The sequence below is a fragment of the Antennarius striatus genome, chromosome 1, assembly GCF_040054535.1.
Source record: "Antennarius striatus isolate MH-2024 chromosome 1, ASM4005453v1, whole genome shotgun sequence".
NCBI classification, from domain to species: Eukaryota; Metazoa; Chordata; class Actinopteri; order Lophiiformes; family Antennariidae; genus Antennarius; species Antennarius striatus.
Window position 1 is genome coordinate 16,268,180 of NC_090776.1, and position 14,707 is coordinate 16,282,886.

Sequence of the window (14,707 nt, forward strand, 5' to 3'; positions counted from 1 at the left end):
CCTAGCATACAAGTCATCATAAACCCGTTGTTTGGCCTTTGCTACCTCTACTTTTACCTTACACTGTGTCTCCAAGTACACCTGTCTACTCTCCTCAGTCCTCTCAGTGTCCCACTTCTTTTCAGCAAGTCTCCTTATCTACTTTCCTTCCAGATGACACACCAAGTACTCTCCTACCTGTCTCCATGATCACATTAGCTGTAGTTGTCCAGTCATCTGGAAGCACTTCCTGACAACCCAGAGCCTGTCTTAACTCCTTCCTAAAAGTCATGTAACACTCTTCCCTTTTCAGCTTCTACCATTGTTTTCCGCCACCTTTGTCCTCTTCAACTTCCTCACCACCAGAGTCATCCTACACACCACCATCCTATGCTGTTTGGCTACACTCTCACCTACCACTACTTTGCAGTCACTGATCTCCTTCAGGTTACACCGTCTACACAAGATGTAGTCTACCTGTGTGCTCCTACCTCCACTCTTATAGGTCACCCTATATTGCTGTCTCTTCTGGAAGAAAGTATTCACTACAGCCATTTCCGTCCTTTTTGCAAAGTCAGCTGACATCTGTCCTTCTGCGTTCCTCTCCTGGATACCAAACCTGCCCATCACCTCCTCATCACCTCACCAGCCAATTACCCAGGTGAAAACCTGCAATTGAATTAGCATATTGGAATTAACAGCAAAACAATCACATACAGACTAAAAAATATATACGTAATTGCAAAATGAAGTTTAACAGAGTAAATCTCCTACCTGTGCTGATAGTTAAGCTTCTTTGTTAAATCCAAAGCGTAATTTCACTTCAATACCTTTTCAAATAGCCACTGCGATTTCCGGCCCGACTGGCCCTCCTGAGCCGCCGTAGCCATGATCAACATGTCAGCAGCTGTCCGGTCCAGATTACAGGACGGAGCTCACGTGTTCGGTGGGACGGAACCGACGCTGGTCTCTCTCACGGCGAACACCATGGAGCCCGTAATAAGGATAAACCCCGGTGGGTCATGTGTTCCAACAGAAAAAAGCGTGTGTGTATAAAGTGAAGCGGTTCAACGGTGACGGAGGATTCGGCTCGTTTCTAATGTGTCATGAAGCTGTTTCTATTTTCTCTCCAGGAGCATCGAAACAAGACATTCGACAGAGAGTTTGGGACTACATAGAGGAGAAGAACCTGGCTTATTTCCCCAGGCCCGTCCATAACAGGATCCCAAATTTCAAGGCAGGTTAAATCACTTAAACCTAATGGGCAGGACTGGTAATCCTAAACTCAAAATACAGAACCGCTTTGCTTTGGGGGCTTTTTAAATAGGCTCTGATATCTGATATTCATTATTTAAACGTCATGTGTTGGAACTGTTTACTTAAACTGTACATTGAAAATAAACCTGTAAGTTTAATATGATTATGAAAATATACAAGTATTACCTTTTTTAATAGTTCAAAAGAAATGGTCTTGGAGCACATTCTATTTTTGTGCAACAAAGTATTTGAACCAGCTTCAGCAAGTTCTGTTTGAACAGGAGGTTCAGTCCATGTCAGAATGTCTTGTGACCTGACCCTGTGTTCTGTGTTTACCTTCAGCCTGAGAGCAGAGGTAACAGTAGTGTTACAAAAATGTGATTTTCTTCTATACAAAAATAAGATGTTTGCCTGATTGATGTTCCTTATGTATTTGATGCATGCTTGTGCAAAGGGGTGGGGGTGGGGTACTTCAGCACCTACCCCTCTGCCCCCTTCATGACCCAAGTGCCTCATTTGTGCTTATTTCAGCGATAGCTGATGACAAAGGCTGGTATCCAATCAGAACCTCAAGTCTTGATAACGCACAACAGGTTCAGTGTTCTGATTGGTTGGGATGTGAGTTGTAAGTTCTGTCTGTGGTGATCCAGAGAATGTCACCACTTTACTTAGTTTTTACCAGGGTTTAAAACAAGCTGATGGTCCATGAGATGAAATGTATCAAAAGTAGACCCAACCGCTCAGATTCCGTGGGATTTTTAAAAAAAAGAAAAGAATCATGTGCACAAAGTTCCACATTGAAATATTTATGTTAAATCAGTCATGTCTGTAGTTGAGTAAAATTAAGTAAAAATGATTTTCATTTTTCGGTGTATTTTTTTGAAAACCGATGTATAATTGGGAAGAACGTAATTCGAAATGACGGAAGCCGAGTTCTCGCTGTATAATCCTGTCTTCGCCATTTCAGTAGCTGTGGCAGATCAACACATAGACTTGCGACAGTCACTGTGTTGTACTCTATACGTAAGGGGAGTTAGTTACTATGTTGATTATTGATGCTGTTAAATAAGGTAACAGTATGGGAGTGCTATGATTGGGGAGTTTGCATGGTGCTTAGTAAACACCACAGACATATTGACCATGGGAGAGAACTATCGACCTGTCCACGCTGTCTCCCCTTCTCTCGCCCCATGTCAACAGTTTTTTCATGAGGAAATGCCCAAACAGGTAAAGCCAATGCTACAATGTTGACTTTGTAATTTATTGACTGTCAGGTCAGTCTGCACTTGACTAATGTTGGATTTTGGGAGGTTTATGGCTGTCTTGTCCATCTGTTCATCTTGTTTACTATGAACTTACTGACCCAGGATGCAATTCAAGCATGCAACAGGATTGCAGACCTGCAGGAGTTCAAGTCCAGCCAGACAGTCAAAGTAAACCCAGACAAACCCCAGCAGCAGGCACGCTTCCTCACTCTGGAAGTAAGTTGATTTGGTGTTATTCTCTCCTCTTCTGTCCTCTCAACAAGGGAGCGTTCACTGCCTGTGCTCGGGTGTCAGAGCTGCAGGCGTTCTCCCAGACATCTGAGGTGAAAGTGGATCCTGATAAACCTCTGGAGGGGGCCCGGCTGGCGGTGCTAGAGGTAGCCCCACATTATGGGAAAAAAAGCACCTAGAATGAGAAAAGAAGCATGCATTCAGCTGCTGTTTTATGTTTTGCCATAGTGACCTCTATGAGAGGGCTAATTTAAAAAAATTGAGTCAGAATTTCAGAAGTGTTTTTTAAATACAGTAGGAGAAAATCTATTGGAGTCAAAATTTTTAAAAAAAGATTTTTTTTCTGAATTAACATTTCAAGATTATCAGTGATTTATTTCTGCCAAATTTCACTGTATTTATTATTTGCATCCAGTGAAGGGGATGTATTGTAATTGTCAGTGTTTGTGTGTTAGTCCGCCGGTCCATGTGTTCGTCCGTTAGTCCACCAAATATCTTCACAACCGTTGCAGATAGAAAGATGAAACAAAAAGTACGTTACTCTGGTGACAAAGAGGATGAAAATGAGATGATGACCTTGACCTTGAGAAAACTGGGTCAAGGTCAAATTTCACCTCTTGTACACTCGGGAACCATGTAAGATATAAAGATGAGGGAGGCCAGTGTGAGTAAGACCATAAATCAAAGCTAGTGTGTCGTTATCTATGGACTGAAATATTTTCTATCCTGAGATATTTTTCCACATATCTCAGGAACCGGATAAGATAAAGAGATGAAACAAAAGGCATTATAGTCAGGGAGGCAAGGTAATGAAAATTTTATAACAACCTCGACCTTGAAAAACTAGGTCAAGGTCACAGTTTCACTTTTATACCTTTTTCGGTACACATCTCTGAAACCTCATGACCAATAGAATGCACCAATTACGTGTTGGATCATGGGTCTTTTATAAATGACCTTGACCTACAAAAGTAGGTCAAGGTAAAATTTTGAGTTCAAGGGTTTCGCGGGATGTTGTAGTCTCTGACTGCCTTGTTTGGGATTGTATTTGCAGGCAGGGAAAACATTATTGGTTCCAACTCCTCGTCTTAGCGCCGGCCTTTTCAATAAAATAATTCCTCCCCAGGGAGCCAACAAAGAACAGCTACGCATCTGTGCCTCCTCTCAGGTTCGAAACTTGATGATTTTTCATATTTTTCTCAATGTCTTCACCCAGAAATTTTTTTCATTGATAAATCTTCAAACAGTTAAGCAATGTCCATTTCAATTTCCTCCTAAAAATCAGGGTGTGAAAGGTTTCAGTGTGCCTGTCGGACTTGATGCCAAAGTGAAGGTAGACCTGGTGGTGGTTGGCTCTGTGGCGGTGTCAGAGAAAGGTAACTATTCAACACCAGTTTAACAGTATGAACTGTGAAGTGTAAATCACATCCAAAAAAAGCAAATTAAAACACTTGTCATCCCTAAATCAACAGAAGTTCAGCTTGGCATGCTTGAGACGATCCGTGAAATAAGCTGTGCTTACCATCATGCCAACGCTTCAAAATGACATGGTTTTCTTAAAGTACATGATGCACAGGGTTCATCTATGTTCTCTGCAATCTACATTTGGTCAAGATAAATTTGAGAACTGATAATGACACCACAGCTGTCCTCAACATGGAGTTCCGTTTTAGATTAAAAAAAACTCTTTGTGTTGGAATATTTTTTAAAATCGCTTAATGCGATGCAGATGTTGCTTGTTTTTTAGATACATGATGTCATTCAAAAGTAAATGAAGCATTACAGATTTAGTGGACCCTGTATCACAAAGCCTAGCTTTGGGGTTAGGCTTAATCTGAATCCAATGCATAATCATTCCATTTAAATCATTCCATTTCAAAATTAAAGACCCTGTGAAAAACAGTTTGACGGTTTAACTCAACAATCAGTAGCTAGAGTCTGGTCTTTTTTTTGTCTTCTCACGCAGGTTTGCGTATTGGAAAAGGAGAGGGCTATGCTGACATGGAGTACGCCATGATGTCATTAATGGGAGCTGTGAATGACGCGACTGTGGTGGTTTCTATTGTGCACGACTGTCAGGTTAGTTTACTGGTTTTGTTTACATCTTTCCAGAGAATATGTCATGGAACTTTATTATCTCATTTATTTTTTCCAGCACTGGAGAAATTATTCTGTTATTAAATTTGATAGTTGGAACCCGTGGAAATTCCACGATAAAACAATATTATCAAACTTCATACCAAACATATGAAAAAATTAAATAGCTACCTTGTTCAATGGAGCTAACACTACACTGTTAACGTGGAGAGCCCCAGCTAAACAAAAGCCAACTAATGCTCTTTTGCTGCAACACAACATGAGACATTGATGTCATGTATGCTAGGGCATATTCCTTCTAGATTACTTTACAACCTGAACAGTGATTTCTACTTTTTACATGAATGATGAATGAATAAATAAATCAATCAATATATTTATGACTCATAAAGGAAGAAACAGACGAACAAATATCCGAATGTCAAGCATGTTTATCAACTCGTCTTCGACTGTTATACTGTATGCTGTTATACGTCAGAAAATAGCCGGTTTTAACTCCGTCTATTCTGTGTGCACATATAGACATGGGTCACACACACTAACGTCACAGCGGTTTTTGTCGCAGGGAGACGCCCCCAGGTAGAAAAAGTTTCAGTTAAAGCCTCCACACAACAATGCAGACCTCTCGTTTTCAAAACTTCACTTTGGTCAGTGTTTTCTTCCCGGGTATCTGTGTTGTCGTGTGGACAAAGGCGTAACCGCAAAAAGCCTCGCTGCCCAATGCCATAGGCCATATTGTTCACGTGATTCCTTCTGGTAGATACGCCGTGATTGGTTGGGCGCTGTGATTGACAGGTAGTGGGTGGAGTTAGAAAGCGTGACAGTATGAGGTTTTCAAGTGAGCTTGTTCAAATATATATTTGGGGAGATCTTTCTTTGGCTCGTTTTATCAAATACAAAGCCTGATTAAAACCTTTATTTTACCTTGTTTATTTCTTTAAATTGTAATCAAAATGGTGATAAACAGGTAAGCAGTTTCTGATGTGTCGTTTCTGTCCTAGTTGAAGTCTTTGTGATTTCAGGTGGTACACATACCAGAGGAGTTAAAAGAAAGTGAGGACCTGACTGTGGACTACATCCTGACCCCCACTAGACTTATTAAAACAGATTGCCAGCACCTCAAACCACAGGGAATCGCCTGGTCTAAGGTCATTTCTACAGTATTTCTCTGCTGTGTTATAAAGTACCCCAGACTTTTAATTTAGGTTGATATGATGGTGGGTTATGAATATAATGACTAATAACTGAGTGTTTCCATAACAACTCTATTAAAATAGTAATATGATATATTATTAATATTTATAAAATCAAAATTTGCGTTTTTCAGCATAGCGAACACAATGTTGTAATGATCATTTCAAATATAATCCAGTTAAAAGTATGCTGCGTACAATAAATAATTTTGTTCATTGTTAGACATGACTACAGATTAGCAGTAGAAGATGGAAGGTTACACAGTTATAGGCCAACTATGATGTAATCTGTTTAGCTATAACCGTGTCTTCACACACCAGAGTTGAACACTAATAATCTCCCAAGTGGAACAGGCAAAAGCTTTTTGGACTGGGATGCTTTAACTTTGGCTGTTCTTCTAAACGACACTTCCCTCTAGTGGAATAGAGATGACACCACACCATCGGTGGACTCACATCTGTTTTGGTTCGGGTGTAATATTAATAATTATGATTAGGCAAAGAGTTAGCATTTCAGATTTTTATGCAAAGTAAACACTAAGGAATTTATCAACCAGCTCTGAACACAAAAGACTGATAAACTGTGTGTGAATAATTTTAAAAAATCACACTTGTGTTTACCTTTTTGTTTCTGATTTACTGACACTGGCAGAGAGATGTGATGTGTTTTTCCACCTGATTATTTGATGCGGACATTATTCTAACCGTGTAGAGTGTGTGTGTGTGTGTGTGTGTGTGTGTGTGTGTGTGTGTGTGTGTGTGTGTGTGTGTGTGTGTGTGTGTGTGTGTGTGTGTGTGTGTGTGAGAGACCTCTTGGTTCCTCAAGACATGGTTGTAAGTAAACAGGACCCAGTGACCCCGCTGGGAGGAAGGCCATGTCTGATCATCAAAGCCTTGTCTGCCCGGCCAGCTTGGCTGTGCAGGGGCAGGGGAACGATGGGTCAAACAGGCCAGTGTAAAAACAATAGCCCCGTATATCCTTTACAGACTGGTCAGCATCAAAGGCTGCTGGGACTCTTAAAAGCCCAACAAATCAAGTGAGCAGTCTTTATTTTTAACTGCTCGGGAAGTGAAATGTCCTACTTCTATTGAGACAGATACGGGCTCTGAGCAGGATGGAATAACATCATTTAAATTGTCGTGTTTAGCTTTGAATTGAACTCGTGCAGGTATAGGTTGCTGGCTCTTTATTATTATAATGTTTTTTAACAGAACCATCTATCTCTTATGTCTTCAGTTGGACTCAGAAAAGCTGGAGAAGATACCCATCCTGAAGAAACTCCGTGTTCTGGAGGAACAGGCTGGAAAGGATGTGACACTGAGGGTGATGCCTGTTGCAGCAGAGCCCGGCGTTCCGACTGATCGACCTAGAACGCAAACCAGACGGAGGCCAAGACAAAACAGAAAGCAGGATTCTGAGGGAGAGTCCAAATTGGAGAATAGGCTGCTGTCAGAACGTAAAGCCAGACAGCCCCCAGAGAGCGTGAGGAAAGAAAGTGTGGAGGGTAAAGAAGATGAAACAGGAGAGAAGAAAGAGAGACAAAAGGTAACAGGAGAAGGGAATGCGAAGGAAGGTGGAAGTGAAGTCACGTCTCAACGTAAGCTCCCGCAGAGTGTGACCACACTTTACCTGGGGGATATCCCAGCTGGGCTGCGTGTAAGCGAGCTGAAAACCGCCCTCAAAGAGCGAGAGGCTACCCCACTCAGGCTAACCTGGCAGGGGGCTCAACACCGGGCCTTCCTTGACTACATCAACCCTCATGCTGCAGATAAGGCCCTGGAGGCTCTGCAGGATCTCAGTCTGCATGGTCAGAGCCTGCGGGCTGAGATGGCTAAGAACCAGCAAGGAGGCAAGAGGTCAAACAGAGCGAGACCATCAGCAGCTCCGGAGAGTAAGACGGCGCCAGATAGCGGCACCAGTGACACGACTGAGCAGTAGCACCAAAGGCTGATATGCTAAATGACATTTCAAACCCTTTAAAGGCCTGTTATTGTGAAAGATGTGTTGGTTGCTTTTTGATGATAACAGAATTGTAAAATAGCTAATATAGTTGTTATTCTGACATGTTGGGGGAAAGAACTGTGTGTCCATAGTATCACTGAAGTCTGATTAGAATAGAATAAGAAGGTACAGGCGTAGGGAAGCTTGTTTGATGCGCTGTTACACACTTCTAGGTGTCACCAATGGTGATTTAAAGTGATTGTTTTCAAATGACACTACTTTTTAGGAAAATTACACATGATAGCTTTAAAAAGAGTTTGGTTGCATTGGTTGAATCTCAGCATCACAAAGCGCTTCACCGTGTGCCTTGTTCTTCTACACCCCTCCCCTGCCTTTGCATTCCGAGATCACTCCTTCCTCGAGGGTGCTCTCAGAGACGGATGCAGTATTTTGTTAAAACGTTCACAACATTTATGTTTTATTTCCATAGCCTCTATAATAACTCCTCCTCATGTTGTCTGCTGGTGCCACCATGTGGCCATTTAATCATCTCAAACAGTACAGATCAGTTCTGAGCCAAGAGGCGCCTCCAGTAAGTAAAATCAGAAGTTACATCAAACATCTGTTTACATCATAAAACTAGTTGACCACACACATTTCACATGTTGAGTCCCCCCCACCCCCCAACAAGCTCTAACATTTGAGTGACCCCAGAGAAAATTAGTTCTTTTTCATATTGTGAAATTTGTAGATATTGGGAAAGTATAAGGCAGCTTGATTACAGACTGCAGCAATAGAATTTCCTTATGAAAACATTTTCTTCTCATTCTTTTATATTACCCACAATTAAGGTACTGTACTTTCTAAAAGTTGTGTTTTGACAAAACCTACATTTGAACATCCTAATTATAAATGCCACATTTGGCCTTTTGTAATCTTAATGGACATGTACTTTTTGCTTGTTGCTTGCTTTCCACTTTTTCAGAAAAATAAAAGATATTTTTTACTTCAACTAATGCATTCAAATTGAAAAAAACCCCAACCATATCCATGGTATTCTATCTGGAGAGGTAAGCTAAAACTTGCCATGTTGCATCCCTATTAAAATATGCTGCCATGCCTTTGACCATACAGTGTTCAGCTTACTTGTATAGACAAAAAAAAATTGTGCTATTTTTGCTTTTGACACATAAGGATTGAAGCATGTTTGCATTTGAAAAATTACAGATCTGACATTTCTGTAGTAGATTTGTAACGGGGCCTAAATAATCCATATGCTAAAGTCAATGCAGAGGGCTGATAGAAAATAAAATAATAGGAAGGCCAATTTTCAGTGCTTTAATTCTCTGAACAGCAGTGATTTTGAGTGACTGATCCAGTTGTTTTTTTGTTTTTGTTTTTTGCATGTAATACATCATTTGGGTTGTTGTTTTTAAAATGTATACCCCAGTTTAAGTTGAGTTTAAGATAGATTAACACACCTCTTAATGATCAGACCTTTCCGACTGTTACCTGATATCTGATCTATCTCATTTGAGTCTGCAGTACCGGCAAAGCGTTGTTTTTCTGAAGCGTTAAGATGCAAGCACACAGAATGTGTGTTTGCTCCGAGGTCTATGGCTTTTTATGGAGCTGTCATCCAGGCCTGGTGAGGGAACAGCTGTGGAGCCCCATCCGTCTCCCTGGTCCCGCCAGAGCGCTGAACCTCGGCAAATGTCATCAGTTTGTTAATGTGCTGTTCCACTGCTGTTGAGCCTTCTTATCCCTGGTGTACATGGCATGCTCATTTTACTGGGGTTCAGTCAGTGGTCATGCTGTGAGATTTCAAAACTATACAAGCATAAAAGCAGCATGTTTACACCTAAGAGTGTGCATGTAATGGCATCGTATTTAAATCAGACACAACAAAACTGCTCTAAACCAGCAAATATAAGAGGCGTGCAGAAGCACCCCACTCTTTGAAAAGATTGTACCTCACAAATCTCTTTTCTTCATTTATTTTCAAAATCATGGAGTTCTCTCAAACTACAACTAAATATTTTCCTTAGTAGCAGGTGAAACTTTCAATTATAAAATCTGATGAGCATTTATGAGAACTGGGTCATGTGCCTTTTGTTGCTGTCGAGTTTCCACTGTGTGACCTTTTATTTCTTTCATTGCGTCTTATTGCTGTGTCCCTACATTAGTTTGGAGATGTTTTTGTTAAATAAAAAGTGAGGGTGCGAGGAGAAATAAATAGAAAGCGATGCTGTGTAGGCAAATAGCTTTTTTTTTCCTGTCTTCAAAAGCATCCTGGTTTGAATTTTTAAAATTTTTTTATTTCAAGTATTAAATATGTTGATCCATCTCGCACCCCTGAGTCATCCTGCAGACACAACCTTTGGGTTAAACTGCTTTTGAGTTGCACAACTGTAGGCTAAATACACCAGAGTAATCGTTTTCACCCTGCAACCAAACGTGGATGAGATCTCTGCGTCTGATTTGTTACGCTCTAATTGCTGCGAACACTCCCATTACACAGACAGCATCATACCAGTGAATTTTGAAATCGTTTATTTCAAATCTATAATCAAATCGTCGTTTTATAGGAAATCTGTTTTTCCCTTTGATTGTAATTTTACAATAACAGGCTTAACCTGCCAGTTGAATAAACGCTGGGTTAAACCCCACATGATCTCATTTTACCCTCATTATTTGATTTATTTATCGCAAGCTTTCACATTTTTGGAAAAATCTTGTTGAATTGTTGGAAATATCGCGATATTAATAGGGGTGGGGGGCATGGCATGTCTCATTCTTTTAAGCACACTTTAATGGTTTGTTTGGGGGGTTTATTGTAACACCGATGATCTAAAGGATTATGTGATAAAATTGAAAAATGTCAGGTCTTAGGCTTAAACAGCCCAACGAATATATTTTATTTCTTATAAATGATTTGTTGCAAAATAGCCTAAATCTCAGACCTCAGATGGACCCTTGCTAATTTTCCTAAAAATATAAGTATACAGTGCTGAATGTAATGGTCTACATATATATCTAACATAAACGACACAACAGTGCTTACAATATATCCTCAATTTTCATTTTTAAAACAAATAAGCCTTCTGACAAATATTGCCAATAAAGCATACCTCCTTTGCCAATTTGCCTGAAATTAAAATATGTAGGCCTACAGAATAAATAAAAAGTTGCGCTTATAGGCTATTCAAAAAGTGCCTTCATCGTTTTTACACAGTACACTGTGGACTTACATATGCGATGTCCACAGCCTATATTGTTCATCTTGAAATTCAACGCTGGTATGAAAGTCCAGAAAGAGCATCACTCTAATAAGTCAAAGAAACGTAAAAACTTCAGACGGAGAAACAATTGGACGTGTGCATTTATAATGGCCTACTATAACAAGACGAATAAACATGACAGTCTGAGAAGTGGTAGTCATCCGCTCTGCAGGACTAGTAGTACCAAACAGTGGGGGTTCGGGTCGCCAGTTCACCCCGCTGGTCGTAGTTGATGGCATGTAAAAGTATTTATTATTATATATTATTATTATTATTATCATTATTATTATTGTGTGGTTGCTGTTTGTTTGGCCTGTCTCCGTGTCTTTGTCAGTGATGTGTCACACAGTACAGAAAGTAGTCCGGTCTACTGGAGCGCTCGTCCCCGGGGCCGCAGCAGGCCCCTCCGTCCCTCAGTGGTTTATTTTACGCGTCTGCTCTCTTTCAGGTCGCGCTGAAAAGCGCTGATCGTGACGCCGTCATCTGGTGAGCAGATTGTCCACGGATGCATCACATGACGCACGGCTTGATGTCCTGGTAGGCGACCTGCTGGTGGTGGTAGTACGACCCGCTGCTCGGTGAATGCATCGCCGAGGACGTCATGGCGTTGAACGAGAAGACGAACTCCTTTCGGTCACACATGCTCGGGGATTGGGAGTGGTACCGGGGAATACCTGCAAAAAGAGTGGTCACATGTGAAGTAAAGACAGCAATAATGTTCCATAGTACTACGATGTGTAAACGTTTATTCACTCTCTTTTTTTAAATAAAGAATAATGTTTCAAGCACACAAAAAAAACAAAAGCTTTAGGGATTTTAACTGATTAATCTCTAATTTGTGATAAAATTTCACAATCCATTTTTTTAGATTAATAATAATAGTATAATAATAATATTATAATAATAATAAAGACTGTATAACTGATTATATATATATATATATATATATATATATATATATATATATATATATATATATATATATATATATATATATATATATATATATATATATATATATATAAATCAATTAGTAAAGACCGGATTCAGAGCTTCCCTCTGTTTTTCTTCTTTTTCTGTTTTCCCTCGAAGATATTCCTCATAGACCCGCAGCCCATTTAGCAAGCACGATTAAGATTGTCAAAAGGGGGAGGCGGGTTTGCAGGGCTAATTAACAGTGGACCTCTTGCACGCCAGTCCCGAAGGACTCAGGGCCTCAGGGTAAAACAGGCTGGTTCTAACCGCGTCTGTTTTCCTTATCCGGACACTGGCACGGCTCTAAAGTGGCCCAGTTTGAATGTTTTCATTTCTTTGCACCACAGTTAATAACAGAGACTGGTAACCATTAATATTTGGGTTTTATTCAGGGCAGATAATTCTATTTTGTTTGTAGCAGAACAGGAACGGGATTTATTTTAGTTTTAGAAAAAACCTGACACGTTTTCTTTTTTGGTATTATTTTGGTTTTAATTAAATTCATTTGATATTTAGTACTCTAGCTATAAGCCTGTTAGTTACAGAAAAAATAGGACACATTCAGATGAGGGAACGTGAGGTTGTATACTCATTATTTCCATTAGACCCATGTTTGGCTTATAAACACGTGAACCGCCACTGCCCCTGCTATTCTGTAGTCCCTTCATCAGAATGAAGTATTTGGAAGCTTAATAAATTGTATCTGTTTATATTTTACTCTTGGTATTGTTTTATAATCTTAGTATATTCAAGCCGCCTAGAAACATTGAGAGTGAATCAGCAACCTTCTATGATCTTACCTTGTAAGTCTGTATTGTGCCCGTTCTGGTGTAAATACGATTGGTCCAACGAATGCGTGGGCAAACTGGGCTGCAGCGGGTTTGCCCCTGGATTACAAGGAGACAGAGGCTGCTGCTTTATGTAAGAGGCCCCGTTATTGAGCGCGGCGGGCGGGGCCGGAGCCCACGCCGAGGCTGAGCTCGAGTAGACGGGGTGAGGCTCCATGACTCCTCCGCTGGTGAGAAGAGGGGAGGCGGAATTGTCGTGGTGGGGGTAATCACTCCCGGTGGATCCTGTACAACTTCCCATGTAGGAATGTCCACTGTTGGTCGACAAGTGTGACAAGGTGTGCCCGGACAGACCCATTCCGTCCATGTTACCCGCCAAGTGTCCATTCATCATCCCAATCCCGCTGTCCACAGACAAACTGTTGGGCGGACAGGATAGTCCCCCGCCGCTCCCCTGGAAGTTGTAGGAGTCGGGGATGTGGTTGAATCCCAGGCCGTTCATCATGCTGTACATCGGCTTCAGCGCCTGGCACTTGCGCCTGAAACCCCTGGGTCTCCTTCTGAAGGAGCCTTCTTCGAACATGAACTCACTAGCCGGGTCGATAGTCCAGTAGTGTCCCTTCCCTGGCCGGCCGAGGCCCTTGGGCAGCTTAATGAAGCATTCGTTCAGGGACAAGTTGTGACGCACCGAGTTCTTCCATCCCTGGTAGGAGCCCCTAAAAAACGGGAAGCGGCTTTGCAAGAACTGGTAGATTTCACTGAGAGTCAGGCGCTTGGTTGGAGAGCTCTGGATAGCCATAACTATCAAAGCTATATATGAATATGGGGGCTTTTCTGGTCTTCGGATCCCAGCGTTTGTCTTTTTAGCTTTCGTGGTGGAGGAGGCGGTTTCCATCACTGCAGTCTGTCCGTGTGGCTTCTCAGGAGCCGACATGGGGCTGCTCTGAGCCGGAGTCTGCGCTGGGGGCTGCTGAACCTCTGCCGTCATTAGTTAAATTTAGTCGTCGAGTTGACAAAGTCGATTTCCACCTGCACGCCTATAAAGACTACAATAATGGACACAAATTCTCTAACATAAATAGCCCCCAAAAAATAAAAAATAAATTAAAAAAAAAAGAACAACCAGAAAAACGCAGCAATCAAGAGACAAACTTTACGCACGACCGAAATTGCGAGACAGTCTCGTCTTCTTCCTTTTGATGCAGTCCTGCTCGCAAAACCGAAGCCGGACGGACTTGTGTAGGCAGCGTCCGAAAGGGGACAAGGAGCAGAACAGGAGCCGCTTTCCACTTCAGTTGGTGTGTTGTCGTGCGTCCGAGGAGCTCACTTTTTACTTATCTGTTACCATCAGCGCATTGGAAGCTTGATGTCTTGGCCATCCTAATGTTGGGACCCGCCCAGTTCCCTCCTACTCCAGTGGTGGGCTGTTAGCACGCACATCTGTGTGCGTTCACTTTTCAGGGAAATGCCTTTTCCATTCCTTACATTAAAACAGGGGCAATATTAATCCGAAATGATCTATATGATACTCTATGTTACAGGATATAGCAACGTGGCTTTATTGTTTTAAATATATAAAACGACCGCCATTGTAGATATAGATTGTTGATTGTCTTATCTGTGATGACTTTATTTTACATTTTTTATTTTTAAAACTAAATATCGTGAATTCCAATGTGCAGATTCTTCAGATTGGTCG

General features: G+C 41.2%; 2 protein-coding genes across 5 annotated transcripts; one reads left to right on the forward strand and one right to left on the reverse strand.

Moving 5' to 3' along the window:
- Positions 1-871: 871 nt before the first annotated feature.
- On the forward strand, positions 872-8,976 carry mthfsd (methenyltetrahydrofolate synthetase domain containing). 4 transcript variants are annotated; one of them, XM_068321923.1, is made up of 9 exons: positions 872-994; positions 1,113-1,216; positions 2,604-2,717; positions 2,765-2,878; positions 3,787-3,900; positions 4,018-4,108; positions 4,699-4,811; positions 5,852-5,977; positions 7,260-8,976. In XM_068321923.1, exons 1-9 carry the CDS (start codon positions 877-879, stop codon positions 7,959-7,961), a joined length of 1,596 nt encoding a protein of 531 aa, XP_068178024.1. In that variant the 5' UTR covers positions 872-876; the 3' UTR covers positions 7,962-8,976. The 4 variants fall into 4 exon arrangements, with proteins under 4 accessions (XP_068178024.1, XP_068177860.1, XP_068177774.1 ...); XM_068321759.1 differs by lacking the exon at positions 2,604-2,717 and having other exon boundaries at positions 1,113-1,220; positions 2,769-2,878; XM_068321673.1 differs by lacking the exon at positions 2,765-2,878.
- Positions 8,977-10,863: 1,887 nt separating this feature from the next.
- foxf1 (forkhead box F1) lies at positions 10,864-14,302 on the reverse strand. The gene is made up of 2 exons (XM_068322042.1): positions 13,021-14,302; positions 10,864-11,919 (listed from the first exon to the last, which is right to left on the reverse strand). Exons 1-2 carry the CDS (start codon positions 13,994-13,996, stop codon positions 11,756-11,758), a joined length of 1,140 nt encoding a protein of 379 aa, XP_068178143.1. The 5' UTR covers positions 13,997-14,302; the 3' UTR covers positions 10,864-11,755.
- Between the last annotated feature and the right edge of the window lie 405 nt (positions 14,303-14,707).

Bases quoted from the DNA above. Each gene is read 5' to 3' on its own strand.
- mthfsd (XM_068321923.1), top strand. From the start codon at position 877: ATGTCAGCAGCTGTCCGGTCCAGATTACAGGACGGAGCTCACGTGTTC. The intron at 1,217-2,603 runs GCAGGTTAAATC...TTACTGACCCAG, and splicing joins ACAGGATCCCAAATTTCAAG to GATGCAATTCAAGCATGCAA. The intron at 2,718-2,764 runs GTAAGTTGATTT...CCTCTCAACAAG, and splicing joins CACGCTTCCTCACTCTGGAA to GGAGCGTTCACTGCCTGTGC.
- foxf1 (XM_068322042.1), bottom strand. From the start codon at position 13,996: ATGACGGCAGAGGTTCAGCAGCCCCCAGCGCAGACTCCGGCTCAGAGC. The intron at 11,920-13,020 runs GTAAGATCATAG...CTCTTTTTGCAG, and splicing joins GCACAATACAGACTTACAAG to GTATTCCCCGGTACCACTCC.